General features: G+C 44.0%; 1 protein-coding gene across 9 annotated transcripts in view; it reads left to right on the forward strand.

The window, feature by feature from the left end:
* Positions 1-13,619, forward strand: part of LOC119398702 (uncharacterized) — a 119,118-nt gene that overhangs the window by 46,863 nt on the left and 58,636 nt on the right. For 4 of the 9 annotated variants that reach the window (XM_049416610.1, XM_049416623.1, XM_049416620.1 and 1 more), the window contains exons 22-24: positions 6,243-6,408; positions 8,854-8,963; positions 9,984-10,149. In XM_049416610.1, coding sequence (XP_049272567.1) covers positions 6,243-6,408; positions 8,854-8,963; positions 9,984-10,149 — 442 coding nt within the window. Of the gene's footprint in view, positions 1-6,242; positions 6,413-8,853; positions 8,964-9,983; positions 10,150-13,619 lie in introns of all 9 variants that reach the window. The other 5 variants (XM_049416628.1, XM_049416639.1, XM_049416635.1 and 2 more) reach the window with 3 other exon arrangements.

Here is a 13,619-nt window from a genome sequence, read left to right on the forward strand (position 1 = left end):
TATTGTTTGCAGTGCATATACTGTCAGTGTCGGGGTACATTTCCACCAATTCAAACCATGGAAGGCTAAGTACAGTAAAAAGTTCATTTACCAACTAATGTGAAAGTCACATGCCCTGTGATGCCAGATGTCTCCTATGCAAGAAAAAAAGTGTCACGGTTTCACAAGCCATATTTCATTATTGCCAGAAGTTTGGCAGATTTGCAGTCCGTGTCATTTTGTGAAATGGTCGGTGTCATAGCATTTGGTCCATGTGGTTTTACAGTACAAATGCTGTCTTCTCCTGAATGCACTCTAAATGATTTTTGCTTATCAGAGAGTTCGACAATTTTACACTAGTGGAACTGTCGTCAAAGCAACAGTTTTCCTTGCCTTGCTTAGGAATAAGCCTCACCTTGACGAACTTGGCAAACATAAGACAAGGCACCTAGCAAAAAAAGAAAAAGAAAAGGTGGAAGTTCACTAAGAAAGTCTGTATGATGGGCTGAAGTTCTATATTTTTTTCAGTGCCATTTCTTATGCTCGTGATGTTTCGCTTTTAATGAACCTTATATTTAAGATTCCTGTTTATTAATTAAAATCAAGACAAAAATATTTGTACCATACAGGGATTGGTATTAAGTTTAGTATATTGAAGCTTCAAGTATACTGAAAACTACAAACTTCAGTATATTGAAATTATCTCTATAGGAACATTACTTTTTATAGCTTGGTGTTTATAGAACACCATGAAGTTATTACCTAGATATAACAAACTATGTGAAGTAGCAATTGCAATATAATGAAGTTTTACAGTTTCTGCGAGGGAAGACTAAGGCAATAAATTGTGTGTGTATGTGAGATTAGTCAAATTGAGTTGCACGCAGTTTTTTTAAGCTCAATTTTCAAACCATGCACCAGACAACAGAGAGTGACCATTAAAGCAGTGCAGCTGTTTTTCTAGCAGCCGCTGGCCATGTCTTCTGACGCAACTTGCCAGTTCTCAAAAGTCATAAGGCATTGTCGACTAGGCTTGTGCAAATAGTAAATTTTAGGTCCGAAGCGAATTCGAAGCGAATAGTGATTTGGTCGAAGTGAATCTCGAAGCGAATTCGAATGTTTTATATCACATATTATAAAGAAAAATGAGCATATTTGTCATGACCCAACTAACCCACACAATATTTTTGAAGTTGAAACAATGCATATGCGTATGTCATTCTTTTTGGTTCAAAAGGAAATGGAAGCAACTTTGAGTAGTAGCAGGATTTGACTTTCGGTAGAATGCAATTGATAACTTGTAAAATATGTTACGATTTAAAATTGACTATACTTATAGCATATAAGCTGGTATCACAAGCTTCTAAACTTAAAAAATGATGAATCGATGTGAGGCTAATACAATAAAACCTCATTAATTCAAACTCGGTTATTTCCAAATCTCGCATTTGCAATGTAAATTTGAGTGGATAATTTGAAGCGACGGTCAGTACCAGCCCGGTTAATTTGAAAACTTTGGGTGCCATGTACCAATTCCCGATCTCGATTTAGCCGCAAATCCGCAGAATCGATGGCCCTTAGGAGCCACAAGGCGGTGCAGTGTAGTGATACTAATGAGTGACAAGTGAAGTATCTCAGCCTCGCTGCTGCCAGCGCAAGTAAAAAAACAAAACAAAAGACGGTCTCGTGGTCAGCTGAAATGTGCGCCTGCGGAAAAGAAGACATGCTTCACTGCAACACAGTGGTGGCATGTGGGCAGCATGAGGCATGCTTCTCACAATGTCATGCATCATGATTTACCCATTCTTTCTGGGAAAATAGAGAAATTAATAAAGGACAGTCTGACGGAATTCGTGATGTATGCGAACCTCCGATTGGCAGTTGTTCCGGCAATTTGCGCACTTGCACTGCTGGCGGAATACTTGCCAGCTACGCATACTTCGAAAACTCAGTTCGAAAACTTAAATGATCATCTTTTTCCACCCAGAACACATCGTGAAATTCCGTCACACTTGTCACTATTAAATTATTTATTTTAACAGAAAGAATGGGCGAATGGTTGCATCACGACGCGCTGACGCTGCGAGGAGCAGGTAACATGCTGCCCGCGTGTCACCACTGTGTTGCAGCGCAGCACGTCTTTTTTTTTTTTCCACAGGCGCGCATTACAGTTGACCACGAGACCATTTTTTTTTCCTCTTTCTTTTTTTTTTCGCGCTGGCAGCAGCGAGGCCCGCCGTTTCTCCGGTTTAGTGGCAAAATTGGGACCAGGTATCGCTGGAAAACATAACCTTTGTAGCCGCAAACTAGCAGGCACAGCAAACGACCACCTCTGATTACTTCCAGTAATTCAAATTTCCTTGCATCCTGCTTTTTGTATGTTTGGTTAATTCAAAAACCCACTTAGATTTTTCACAGTCCCAGTGACTTTGAATTAACGAGGTTTTACTGTATGTTCATTTAACCTTAAAGTGAAGCTGCGCGGCAGTGCGGATTTCTCCTGGAAAGGTGTACTCGCGGTATAGCACACCTCCGCCGCAGAGGGGGTTACATTTGGTTTATATATGTCTTCGTTCATTTCTAATACTTCGAAATTTCCTAGAATTTAGATTCGTTTCGAAGTGAATTCGAATACTGTAATATGCGTTCGAATATTCGAAGTGCTCGAATATTCGCACAAGCCTATTGTCGACAGTTACCCTTGGGTCACGCATATCAGCACACTGTAGGGTGCCTGAATGCTCTCCTTGCAATTGTAGCAGGAGAAAGGAAAGACATGCAGGCAGGCACCCTAGTGCATCATATCATGCTTTCTGCTCAGCATAGTTCTGTATTTCAAGCTGTGTGTGCTTTGAATCTGTGCCCAATTTGGTGTTTGTGTTTGCCATGTGGCAAGTGATAATCATGAATAGCTGTAAAGGTGGTAGTAATAGGCACAGTGCCCTTTGATGTATCTTGCAAGTGATCTTGGTTGGTGAGGAAGACTAGGTTGCTGCTTGTTTCGGGATATCGCAGAGCACACTCTCCATGATCTCAGTCTAAAAGAAGATATCCCGGATTTGTTGAAGAAACGGATTAATTTTAATTGAAAGTAGTTGAAACTAAGAGATGCTTTTACTGCAAATAAAAGTGCTTTCGGCGAGTTACTCTGCAACCTGTTTTCGATTTAGGTAACCCACCAATTTCTTTGGAGCTTCTCCCAGTTACTTGCCATACCAATGCCTACTTCATAAAGTATGGGGGCATTCTAAGGTGAAACCAACTTACAGGACTTGTGTTGAACCAGTATATAACGGTGACCAAAATTTGCGTCACTGTACTGGATCTTGCTTAATTTTTCGAACATAATATGCTTGTGCTATGTAGCAGAACAAAAAGTGTGGTTACTGTCAACTAAGGTGCCACAAATCAATATATTGCCTTGCTTCCATGCGATCTTATACTGAAGCTCTTCTGTATTTGTGGTAAGGGACAAGTTCCATGTTGCGCACTCATCGGACTGAGTGGAGAGCACGGTGAACATAGTAGTATTCAGTGTTGTGCTAGTTCGGAGCACCACCCAAGGTATTGATGGCAAGCCGTGGCAGCGAGATGGGTGCAATAGCTTTGCTTACTCTGATTACCAATGGTGAATTAGATTGACATTTCTTTTGACTTTTGACGTGCTGTGTGATTGCTGTGAAGACGTCTTTGTTAGTTTGGCATCAAACTGTATGTGGTTGCCAGCTGTCATGGTCAAGAAGATTGATCTTTTAATTTTATTGGTATCAGTTTTTTGTTTTAACATGCTGCCCTATTTAGACATATTTTGGAGCTCCATGTAAGGAAGAATCTGTTGGTGTCTGTGCCTTGCATAATAGGTGAAACTTCAGTATAACGAAATAAATTGCAGGTTTTACCTACTTTGTTATATCAAGCTTTGTGTAAGACTTTCAAAGGGCTCCAACCAAAAATGGGTTTATTTCCCGACTTTTCGGAATCAACTCGATTCCTTCTTCAGGGGGAGTGACAGCGGAAGGGTCGAGGTGCAACTCTTCTCTTTCGAACCAGCTGGGGAGAAGGAGGGAAGGCGCGTCTTCTTTGGTGGTGAGAGTGTTGAGGGGGTTGCGGTTGCCGCGGTTGGTGCGGGTTGGGTGGGATTGATGGGCTGGGGGCGGCCAGGGACGGTTTTGCTCACTCGCGACTTTGTTTGAATTGTTTTTTCTTGCTGTAGCTAGTCCGTGAATGTATACTGATGGAAAGTTTCCTTTGCATCGGTTTAAGTTGCCTTCGGTGTTTTGAATGAACCACGACTCCAATAACAGCCGTTTTTGTTGGTTAGTTTCTGTTGTTAGGATTTCGGTTTTTTCAAAGTCAATCTTATGGTCGGCATCTTCCGAGTGTTCTGCAAGGGGTTTCCGTTGTCTTGAGAATGTCCTGACATCGTTTTTGTGCTGTTTAATTCTTTCGTTCAAGTTTTTTTGTTCAATTCTTTCGTTCAAGGTTTGATCTTGTAGACGATGCCTTGCGCTCTTTCTTTTGGTGGAAGGTCCCTAGGTTTCGGTAGAAGAAAATTTATTGTGTTGGTTGGCTTGTGTGCGACCGTTATGCCTTCCTTCTTTAAGAGTCTACTTATAGCTTCACTGGTGCCTTTCACGTAGGGGAGAGAGATTCGCTTCTGGGAAGGCGGCGACGCTGGGGGATCCGTTGGAAGTACTTTTCTTTTTTGTTACCGGATTGCTTTCCGAATGAAATGGGGCGGGTAGCCGTTTTTTTGGAGTTCGTTGAGCACGGTGTTTCTTTCTTTCCTTCTGTTCTGATTCTAATGTGCAATGTGTTTCCATTCTTCTCACCAAAGTGTTGACTACTGATGTTTTGTGGCTTGCAGGGTGATCTGAATTAAAGTGTAGGTAGCGGCCTGTATGTGTAGGTTTGCGGTAGACTGAGAAACTTGGGGAATCTCCCACTCGCTTGATTAGTAAATCAAGGAATGGAAGGGATCAGTCTTTTTCGCGCTCACAAGTGAACTGAATGTCCGGTTCTACGGAGTTTAGATGGCTGAGTAGGTTGGCGACTTGCGATGTCTTTATAATGCAAAAACAATCGTCCACGTACCTGAAGAACACTTTGGGTTTCTGTGCAAAGGTGCTCAGGGCTCTCTCTTCGATGTTTTCCATGGTGATGCTGGCCATGGTCACGGAGATTGAGGTTCCCATTGGTGCTGCTCTTGTCTGCCTGTAGTATTCGCCGTTAAATGAAAAATACGTATTTGATAGGCAGAGTTCCAGGAGTCGACAGATTTCGTCCACACTCAAAGGAGTTCTCTCGTTCAGAGCACTGTCGCCTTCTAAGGCACCCCGGGTTACGGCGACTGCCAGTTGTATTGGTATGCTGGTGAATAGAGACACCACATCAAACCATACCAGGCACTCGTCGTTCTCTAGTCGTAGCTTTGATGTCAGTCCGACGAAGTCCTCCGCGTTGCACACACGAGATGCGGTCTTTCCGGTTAGGGGTGAAATTATCCGGGGCAGGTACGTGGATAGTGATTGCATTGGTGAGCGCGAGAAGTCTACTATTGGCCGCAGGGGGACTCCAGATTTGTGAATTTTCGGGAGGCCATAGAATGCTGGAGCTGACCCGTTCCTGCATATTAGGTGGAGGTAAAGGTAACGAAAGTTTGGTTTGTCCCGGAATATTTCTGCTAGCGTCTTGTTCAATACTTGTTGTGTTCCTGTGGTGGGATCCTTTTTTAGCTTCTCATAGTCTACAGAGCTTAACAATGTTGATACTTTCTTCTCGTAGTCGCGTGTGTTCAGGAGAACGGTGGAGTTGCCCTTGTCTGCTGGTAGGATTACTATGGTTGCGTCTTTTTGTAGGTTTCTTAGTGCGCTCATTTCACCTGGAGACAGGTTTCTTTCTTTCGTGCGGTTCTTCGTCGAGCTGATAATGCCAATTGCTTTGAGTCGCACTTGATCCCTAACACTAGGTTTCGGATGCCGTTCTTGAGTGCGGCGACCATCTTCGGAATGGGGGGGTTTGTGCGTGGTAACACTGAATTTTTGGCCTTTAGAGAGCACTGAAGTTTCTTCGGTTGTGAGTCTTAATTAAGTCTTAATTAAGCCTTAATTAATTAACCCAACCAGACAGGCAAATCTGTCAAAATGTTCAGCTTTAAGCTTTGTCTGTACTAGTTCCTTCTGTTGCCTTGTTACTGTTATTCCAACAGCTCTTCCCCCTCCCTGTTCTTTATGTGAACCATGTGGTCTTGGTTACCTTTTTAGGAGAAGGTGAAGGAAGCACTTGACCAGGTATGCTCTCTGCTGCCCAGCTCATTGGAGCAGAAGTGTGTCGAAATGGTCAACAACTATTATGACATGCTGGTCAGCCTCCTCGTCCAGGAACTCGTCCCAGATGAGGTGTGCAAAGAACTTGGCTTGTGCCCCTCCAGTGAGTGTTATCCCCTTATCATATTACTAGCCACTTAAAACATTTTAGGTTTTCCTTATATGGTACGGTTGAACCGCAATGTAACAAAGGGAATGTAAAATTTTATACACTGTCTTTTTCATGTTGCTACATTGACTTAATATGAGGTAACCAGTAAACGCTAACTGCTCGCTACTGTTTGTGCTGTTCATCACACCAGCGTTCTGAAAGCCATTTTTGGTGTTTGTTGTATAAGATGTGTTTGTGTTTGCCTATGTACACACAGATCGGGCTCACTAATCTGTGAATGTTTACTGCAGTATACTGGGCTGATATAACTTCAAACCTTTTTATAGCTGTTAGATACATTGTTATCGCTATTAGTGTGTCACCTATCAGACGAAACTGTGACTTTTTTTTTTAATAACAAACTTGCACGTTAAAGAACCCCAGGTGGTCGAAATTTTCGGAGCCCTCCTCTACGGCATCCTTCATAATCATATCGTGGTTTTGGGACATTAAAATCCAACAATTATTATTATTTAAAAGTAAACTTGACCTTTGTGACAGAAATTCTTCGCAAAATATTGCCTTATATGACAAAGTGGTAGCCATGATTGCAGGATAGTTTACATGCAAAGGAATGTTTTTTACATTTTCTTGAAGAGCCTTCTTTGAAGGGGTAATACTGCGTAACTTAATTATTCTCATTGGTGCTTCTCAAAATAATCTTTTAATCTTCTTTAAAGCCTTGCTTATCATCCTAAAGGGTTAATGATGCTGCTCAATGTAAGTTTGCTTTTTAGTGTTCCTTAAATTAAGTTTTAATTAAGGGTGTGCGAATATTCAAACTTTCGAATATTTTTCTAACGTGTTTGCTGTTCGATTCGATTTGCACCGAAATTTCACTATTTGAAGTATTTGAACTTCCGGAAAATAAGTATAATGGTTTCATTCACTAAAAATCAACTCTCAGTGCTTCTAAATGATATTTTAAAACTGTGGCATGCCGTTATGTCGATGATCAGAAGAAGAAAAAGGGCAAGCACAATTCACCCTCAGAGCAAGTGAAATTTATTCAGCTGGCAGTTCCTTTCCTTCAGTGATCCAGTTTTGCTGGCTTTAAGGTCACTTCTGGATACGCCTCGATAGTGTGCAGTTCCAAGGGCTGTTACGTTGCAAGCTCTGTCTACACAGAGCTGCTTGAGAATGCCTGCAAGCTTGTCATAGAGATCCGGATATTCAGCCCGTAGAAAGTTTTCCTGGTCGACATGCAGCTGAACATTTCTTTCCTTTGTTTGCACCACTCACGTACACAGGTTTTGGGCACGCAAAATACATGCGATGTAGTTGTCCTAAGCGTGCGAAATAGCTTTCCTTTGATATGAGCTTTCATGATGAGAGGGGTGCGTCACCATTTCTGTTATGCTGGGAACAAATTTGACACAGGCAGACCGTAGTTGAGCACGAAATGAACCAGCGCGGACTAGCTCTAAATAGCACTCCGTTGCCATTTTGAGGTAGTGATGCTACTACATCTGCCACTGGTGGTCGGCTGTTGGTAATGCTGTGAACGTGGTGTTGGTATCATACTCGATCGACTCATTTTGCGAAACGTGCTTTCCGAACAATGTCTTGGCGTTGTAAATTAGCCTGCGATATAAAATTCATTAGTATCACCCGAAAAACCGAAAATATCAAGTTATCTATGCTCATGGCAATACTGCACGTCGTCACCCACGCCACTATGTGACAGCTAGCAGCACAGTTTCGTTGTCATGCAGTGGACAGCGCTGCCGCCAGGCATACGGTCTACCACACAAAAGGAATTTTCTTTTTGCCCATGCTTTGTACTACATTTTCACACAAAAGCGTTACTTGGCCAGGTTTGCAAAAGTGCGCACTTTTCCGGCGTCCACAAAAGCCGTGTGCAAAAAACACGTGACCTCTCCAACCGGAACTGATGCCAGCGCCAACAACTGTCGCAGAAACCACTCGCAGCTGCAGAGTAGGAGAGGGAAATCTGCGCAGCAGATGAAGAACTCCTGACTCGAAGGAAAAAAATGTGTCCACCACATCAGTTGGGCCTCCAGAGTTGTTGGAGGAGAGGTTGAAGAAATAGCATCGTTTGCTTTCACGTGTAATGTGTTTTCGACACCACTTTGGTTATACCAAATCATGTGAATAAACCCAATTTGGCCTCTGCATTGCCTCATTCTTTATAAGAAAACTAGGGAACACCATTTAGCAGTACCCCTCCAGTGCTTCACCAACCTAGCCAAAAGAAACGTTTTCATGTTCCTATCTTGTAAGAATATGCATAGGGATTCTGTGCAACTTTTTTGTGTAATTTTGCGTCAAAGTATTCTAAAATATTCTATTCGATTCAAGCTCAAAATTTTGCCATTTGCACAACTCTAGTTTTAATACTACTTGGCATTGATAATACTACTTCTTCCACTCTAGCAAAGAAAACTGCAAGTGTTCCTTCTAAGAAGCCTACAGACGAAGAGTGTGACATTTGCAAGATTGTGGTGAAGTTTGTCTACAATGAATTGCAGGACAACAAGACTGAGGTTAGTTGCTGGGCTTAGCCAGTCTTGCACCTTGTAAATTCTTCCACATTTTTGTCAGTCTTCACAATGCTTTGTAGAACTGTTGTTGCAGTGGTGTAGAAGTGCTAATTATACTTCTAACAAACATGTGCGAGCCATACAGGCACCAACAGTGGGGAAAATGTGCCGTTTTCTGTATTGTGGGGTTCACTTGACACAAAACTGCTATGAGAAATGGGCACATCTCTTTTTCAGACATTATTAGTGTAGCATTTGTGAGCTGTAGTATCTCCATTGGTTATAAGACTACGTACCCTGACGACATTATTCAAAAGAGGTCATGCCACTTTACAACATGTGGCTAGGTAAAGCAGCTCAATGCCTCATCAGTGACAATGCAAAGAAAGCAAGAAGCAAAATCTGATACGTTGTTGCCTCCCCTCCCAGTCTCTTCTCAAAGCTTGCATGTTCCCTCTCCCAATGCCATGCCATGCACAGTGGTTCCTGTGTTTTTACTTTCACTCGCACCGACTGTCTCAGATTTTCCAAGCCCATATTTCACATTCCCTGCTCAATGCACGAGATGTCCACTCTGTGCCATGAGTGTCGGCAGGATTTTGTCTTGGGGGGTGCAAGCCGGTGTAACTTAGCGGACGGGTGAGTGGGAGAGCATTGGTGTAGCTTGGGTGGGTTTAAGTGCTGGTGTGTCTCGAGGGGGGCAGGTGCCCCATTTGCAACCCCCCTGCCAACGCCCATGCTCTGTGCTCCATGTTGTCTTCTAACCTACTGCTCTGGTTGCACTGGCGGATCGAAATATGACTTTGTAGTGCTGAGGCGTTAAAGTGACAGGAAAATTAATTAATGGTCGTTATTTTGAGAAGTTAGGTGTTCTGAAGTTAGTTATAATGAAATATTTTTACATTGACGCTACGAGTAGTTGGTGCAAGATTTAAAAGTTTGTTAACTTGAAATGCTTGTCAACGTGGTGTTCGTAGTAACAAGGTTTCACTGTAGTTCTCTGTGTCGATGCTGGTGGTGCAGGAACAGGTGAAGAACCTCTTGGACAAGGTGTGCTCCCTGCTGCCAGACTCTCTGAAACAGACATGCGCAGACACAGTCAACACCTACTATGACGAGCTAGTGGAGCTTATTGTGAAGGGCTTTACACCAGAGCAGGTCTGCCAAGAGCTTGGCCTCTGCCCTTCTGGTGAGCTTGTTGTTCCTTTTGGTTGTCCTGTCTTTCTCCCAGAAATTCTTTAGATGCAGACATTTTGTGATTGGCACTGGATGAAGTGGCTGTTAACCTCTCCCCCCCCCCCCTTTTTTTAAATAGAACCATTCCACAGTTTTGTACATTGGACACATTAATAAGTAAAAGAAAACCTGTTGTGCAGTTTGGGCAAGCAAGTACATGCCGATTTTCCGGGTGGCAGATTTTTGGACATGCTTGATAATGCGGGTGCTATTGTGGCACCATCACAAGGCACCGCCAAGGCAATGACTGCGTGAGCTTAGTAGACAACGTGCTGCACACAACTAGGAACGATCGGCTCCATGTGGTAGCAAATAGTGCGTTTCATTGAAGCGGTGGAGATCTTTGTTCAATAGTACGTTGTTTACACGTGCACAAGCATTGGGGAAAGCCAGATGATTCGTCCACTCTCCCGCCACGGCCTTTTTGTTCCGCGTTATCGTTGTGAAATGCTCCTTGGTATGACAGTTGAACCCCTTTATAAGAGACATGAACTGGGGAGCAGTTCTTGTCCCTTATTTAGGTGTCTGTTAGAAGCAGAGTACATGTTCTCATTTTCTGATCAACTGCTATTTCAATGTAGACACACTGGTGTCTTATACCCTCTTGTCTCTTACATCAGTGCATCTTATAAAGGGGTTCAACTTAAAACCATGCGCCATGGCACGGTTGGGTGAGCGGGCCGTAATTTTTCTGCCGCTTTGTTGGTGTCAGCGGCGCTCATAATGAGACTCATACTTGCAATTGGCCGTTAGCATGTAGCTGGGTTCCTGGCAAGGGCCGAATGTATATATTCACGAGAGCCTCTTCGAGCACCAAAATGCCTAATAAGTGTACCGGCAGGCCTTGAGGGCTATTTTGCACATTGCTGTGGCGATTCAACCACTTAATTCAAGTAGAAAAGCATGAATTTGTTTTTGGGCTGCCCGATTTTTCACACGATTTTGCAGTCTCTAGAAGGTCCGAAAATCGCACATTGACTGTGCATATGCAAGTATTGAGCTTTTTTTTTCCCTCTTTTGTTTTTTTCGATATGACCATGCCTCCATTTTGAGTTTAAAGAAAAAAAAAGGGAAAAAGTCCTAGAAGTCTATTTGTACAATATGTGTTTCTAAATTTTTGTCGGGCATTAAGAGCAGTTGCTCTGTGGGGTGGCAAATTGTACTTGCAACATTTTCCTGTTGCCCACTATGGGCAGAATCTCTTTCTACAGGATTAATTTTTAGGCAAAAGTAATGCTTCTTTTGTTAGGACTACGCGCACCCGTTTTCCGCGACCAAAAAAAAAAGTAATACATCAATTGTAACGCGCACCCATTTTTCGTGAGAGAAAAGAACAAAAAAAGTCCGTAGGAGTCAAACTTTGCACATTCAGAAGAACAAGTATTTGGGTTTTAAAGAGCTAAAGTTTTGAAAAAAGTAAAACACAATGTCAAAAAGCGGGCCTTGCCGCTAAAACTGTCACCACTATGGCGGCGATACGAGTCGCGTAATGGATCAGTCCTCGTCGCTGTCGGACAACTCCTTGTCGCTGTCAACACTCTTCGATTTCAGGAAACCAGCCTTGCTTTGGTCCACTGAAACCTTTTCGTGAAGCTTTGCTGTAAAAAATCTTCTGCTTCTGTTTGCACCAGTCTCGCACGCACGTTTCGGGAACTCCGAACGACCGCGATGCGGCCCGATTTCCGTCCGTCTCTTTGCACATGTAATAACTATTCTTTTAAATACGGCATCATGGTACACTCGTCGAGTATTTGGAGTCGGCACTTCCATGCCGTCGATGCGAACGCAGAACGGGATGACAATCTCCTCAGCACACGTATGAACTGAAAAAATGGCAGAAATGGCCAAGGCGCGTAGGAGGCGGACATTTTGAGATGTCGATGGCAATACGATAACAGTTTCTTTTTTTTTTTCGGTACTCTATTCTAACGCACATGCGATTTTCGGACTCGTTTTCCCGGGAAAAAGGTGCGCGTTAGATTCGAAAAAATACGGTAATTTTGCACACACGATGCAACAGAATGTTTTATATGCGTGAAAAAAAAATCGCTTATCTTGGCCTACTTCGTCTTCGAAATGAAGTTGAAGATGCTGACCTCGATCTTATCGAGGCTGTCCAGGTGCGACAGCGCAGTTCCCTCCATGTCGCTGCAACAACTGCGAATCAAGCCGAATGCTGCCGCCACTTCAGCGGCGGAGTACGCGCGTGTAGCTGCCGCCTCGTCCGGACGATCTTTCCTCGTCACTTGAGCTGTCGGCCTGGGCATCCTGGGTCCCTGCGACCACAGCTACAATGTTCTCGTCTACGAGGCTTGCAACAGCCTGAACATTGCAGTCCGATTCCACAAAATCGTCCGCAGACACTTTGGGTGCAACGGCAGCTGGGAAGAGGGAACCACCGTCCGCCACCGTCGAACTTTTTCTGCCCGCCTTAACACAAAGTCAAAGTCCTTGCGCTTCTTGACACTGGCCATTGCTACACGAAAAGTCGAAAATTCAAGCAGTCCGCAGCGCCTCTGCACAGCACGCACAGGATGCACGCAAAAGAGGAATGCGGTGGTATGCGAAAACTCGCGGAAGTGGACTCCGCCAACAAAGCGCTCGCGATCAATCGCGATGGCGGCGATGGCTATCCATGCTACCCGGCTACCTGCGAGGGCAGCAGTGATGTACGAAATGGCACAAAAGGCGCGAGCTGTGGTTGGCTGAGCAATTACGAAAGGCGCGGGCTGTGGTTGGCTGATCAAAGCTCACAAAACAGCAACAAAAAAGAAGGAAAGAAAAGGCGAAAAGAGGAGGCCGCCGGCTCGTTCGTTCCTGCTCTAAAAAAAAAGGGCGAGAGGAGGAGGCCGTCGGCTCCTTCGTTCCTGCTCTCCGAGCCAACGGTAACGCAGAGAAAGCATAAGAAAGAGAGAGAAAAAAAAGAAGAAAAAAAAAAGTCACAGTTTCGCCGCAAGGGCGAAGCAATGAATGCGATAGCAAGAAAAGCGGCCCGTCATGGACGCGCTGCAACTAGGGCGCGTCCGTCAGTACCCGGCAGCTACTAGACAGTTTTAATTTCACGTACGTAGGGACTTCACGTACGCAAACGTGGAAAGTACACGTACGTTGCGTGCACGACATCTGAAACGCTTTTAGCTACCTGTACGTGACGCGCGCTGAGAGCTACCAGGTAGCTCCATCTGCTGGGAATCATGAACACTGCGGTAGCTTGTTCGAGTGCCCGCGCTAGCAGACAGCGGAAGGGCAAGGTTCTCCTTGCGCAAATATTAAAAGAAGCGAGAGAGGTTGCCGACACCTTTAAGTGCGCCTGTCGCGCTCCTAGCGTCATCTCGCTGGTAATGAAGGAACGCTTATAAGCGCCTGCTGTCTCGGAGGACTGCAAACGGTAAAGCGTGTGTATATAACGCTCGCCAATAGCTA

The sequence above is a fragment of the Rhipicephalus sanguineus genome, chromosome 1, assembly GCF_013339695.2.
Source record: "Rhipicephalus sanguineus isolate Rsan-2018 chromosome 1, BIME_Rsan_1.4, whole genome shotgun sequence".
Lineage (NCBI taxonomy): Eukaryota > Metazoa > Arthropoda > Arachnida > Ixodida > Ixodidae > Rhipicephalus > Rhipicephalus sanguineus.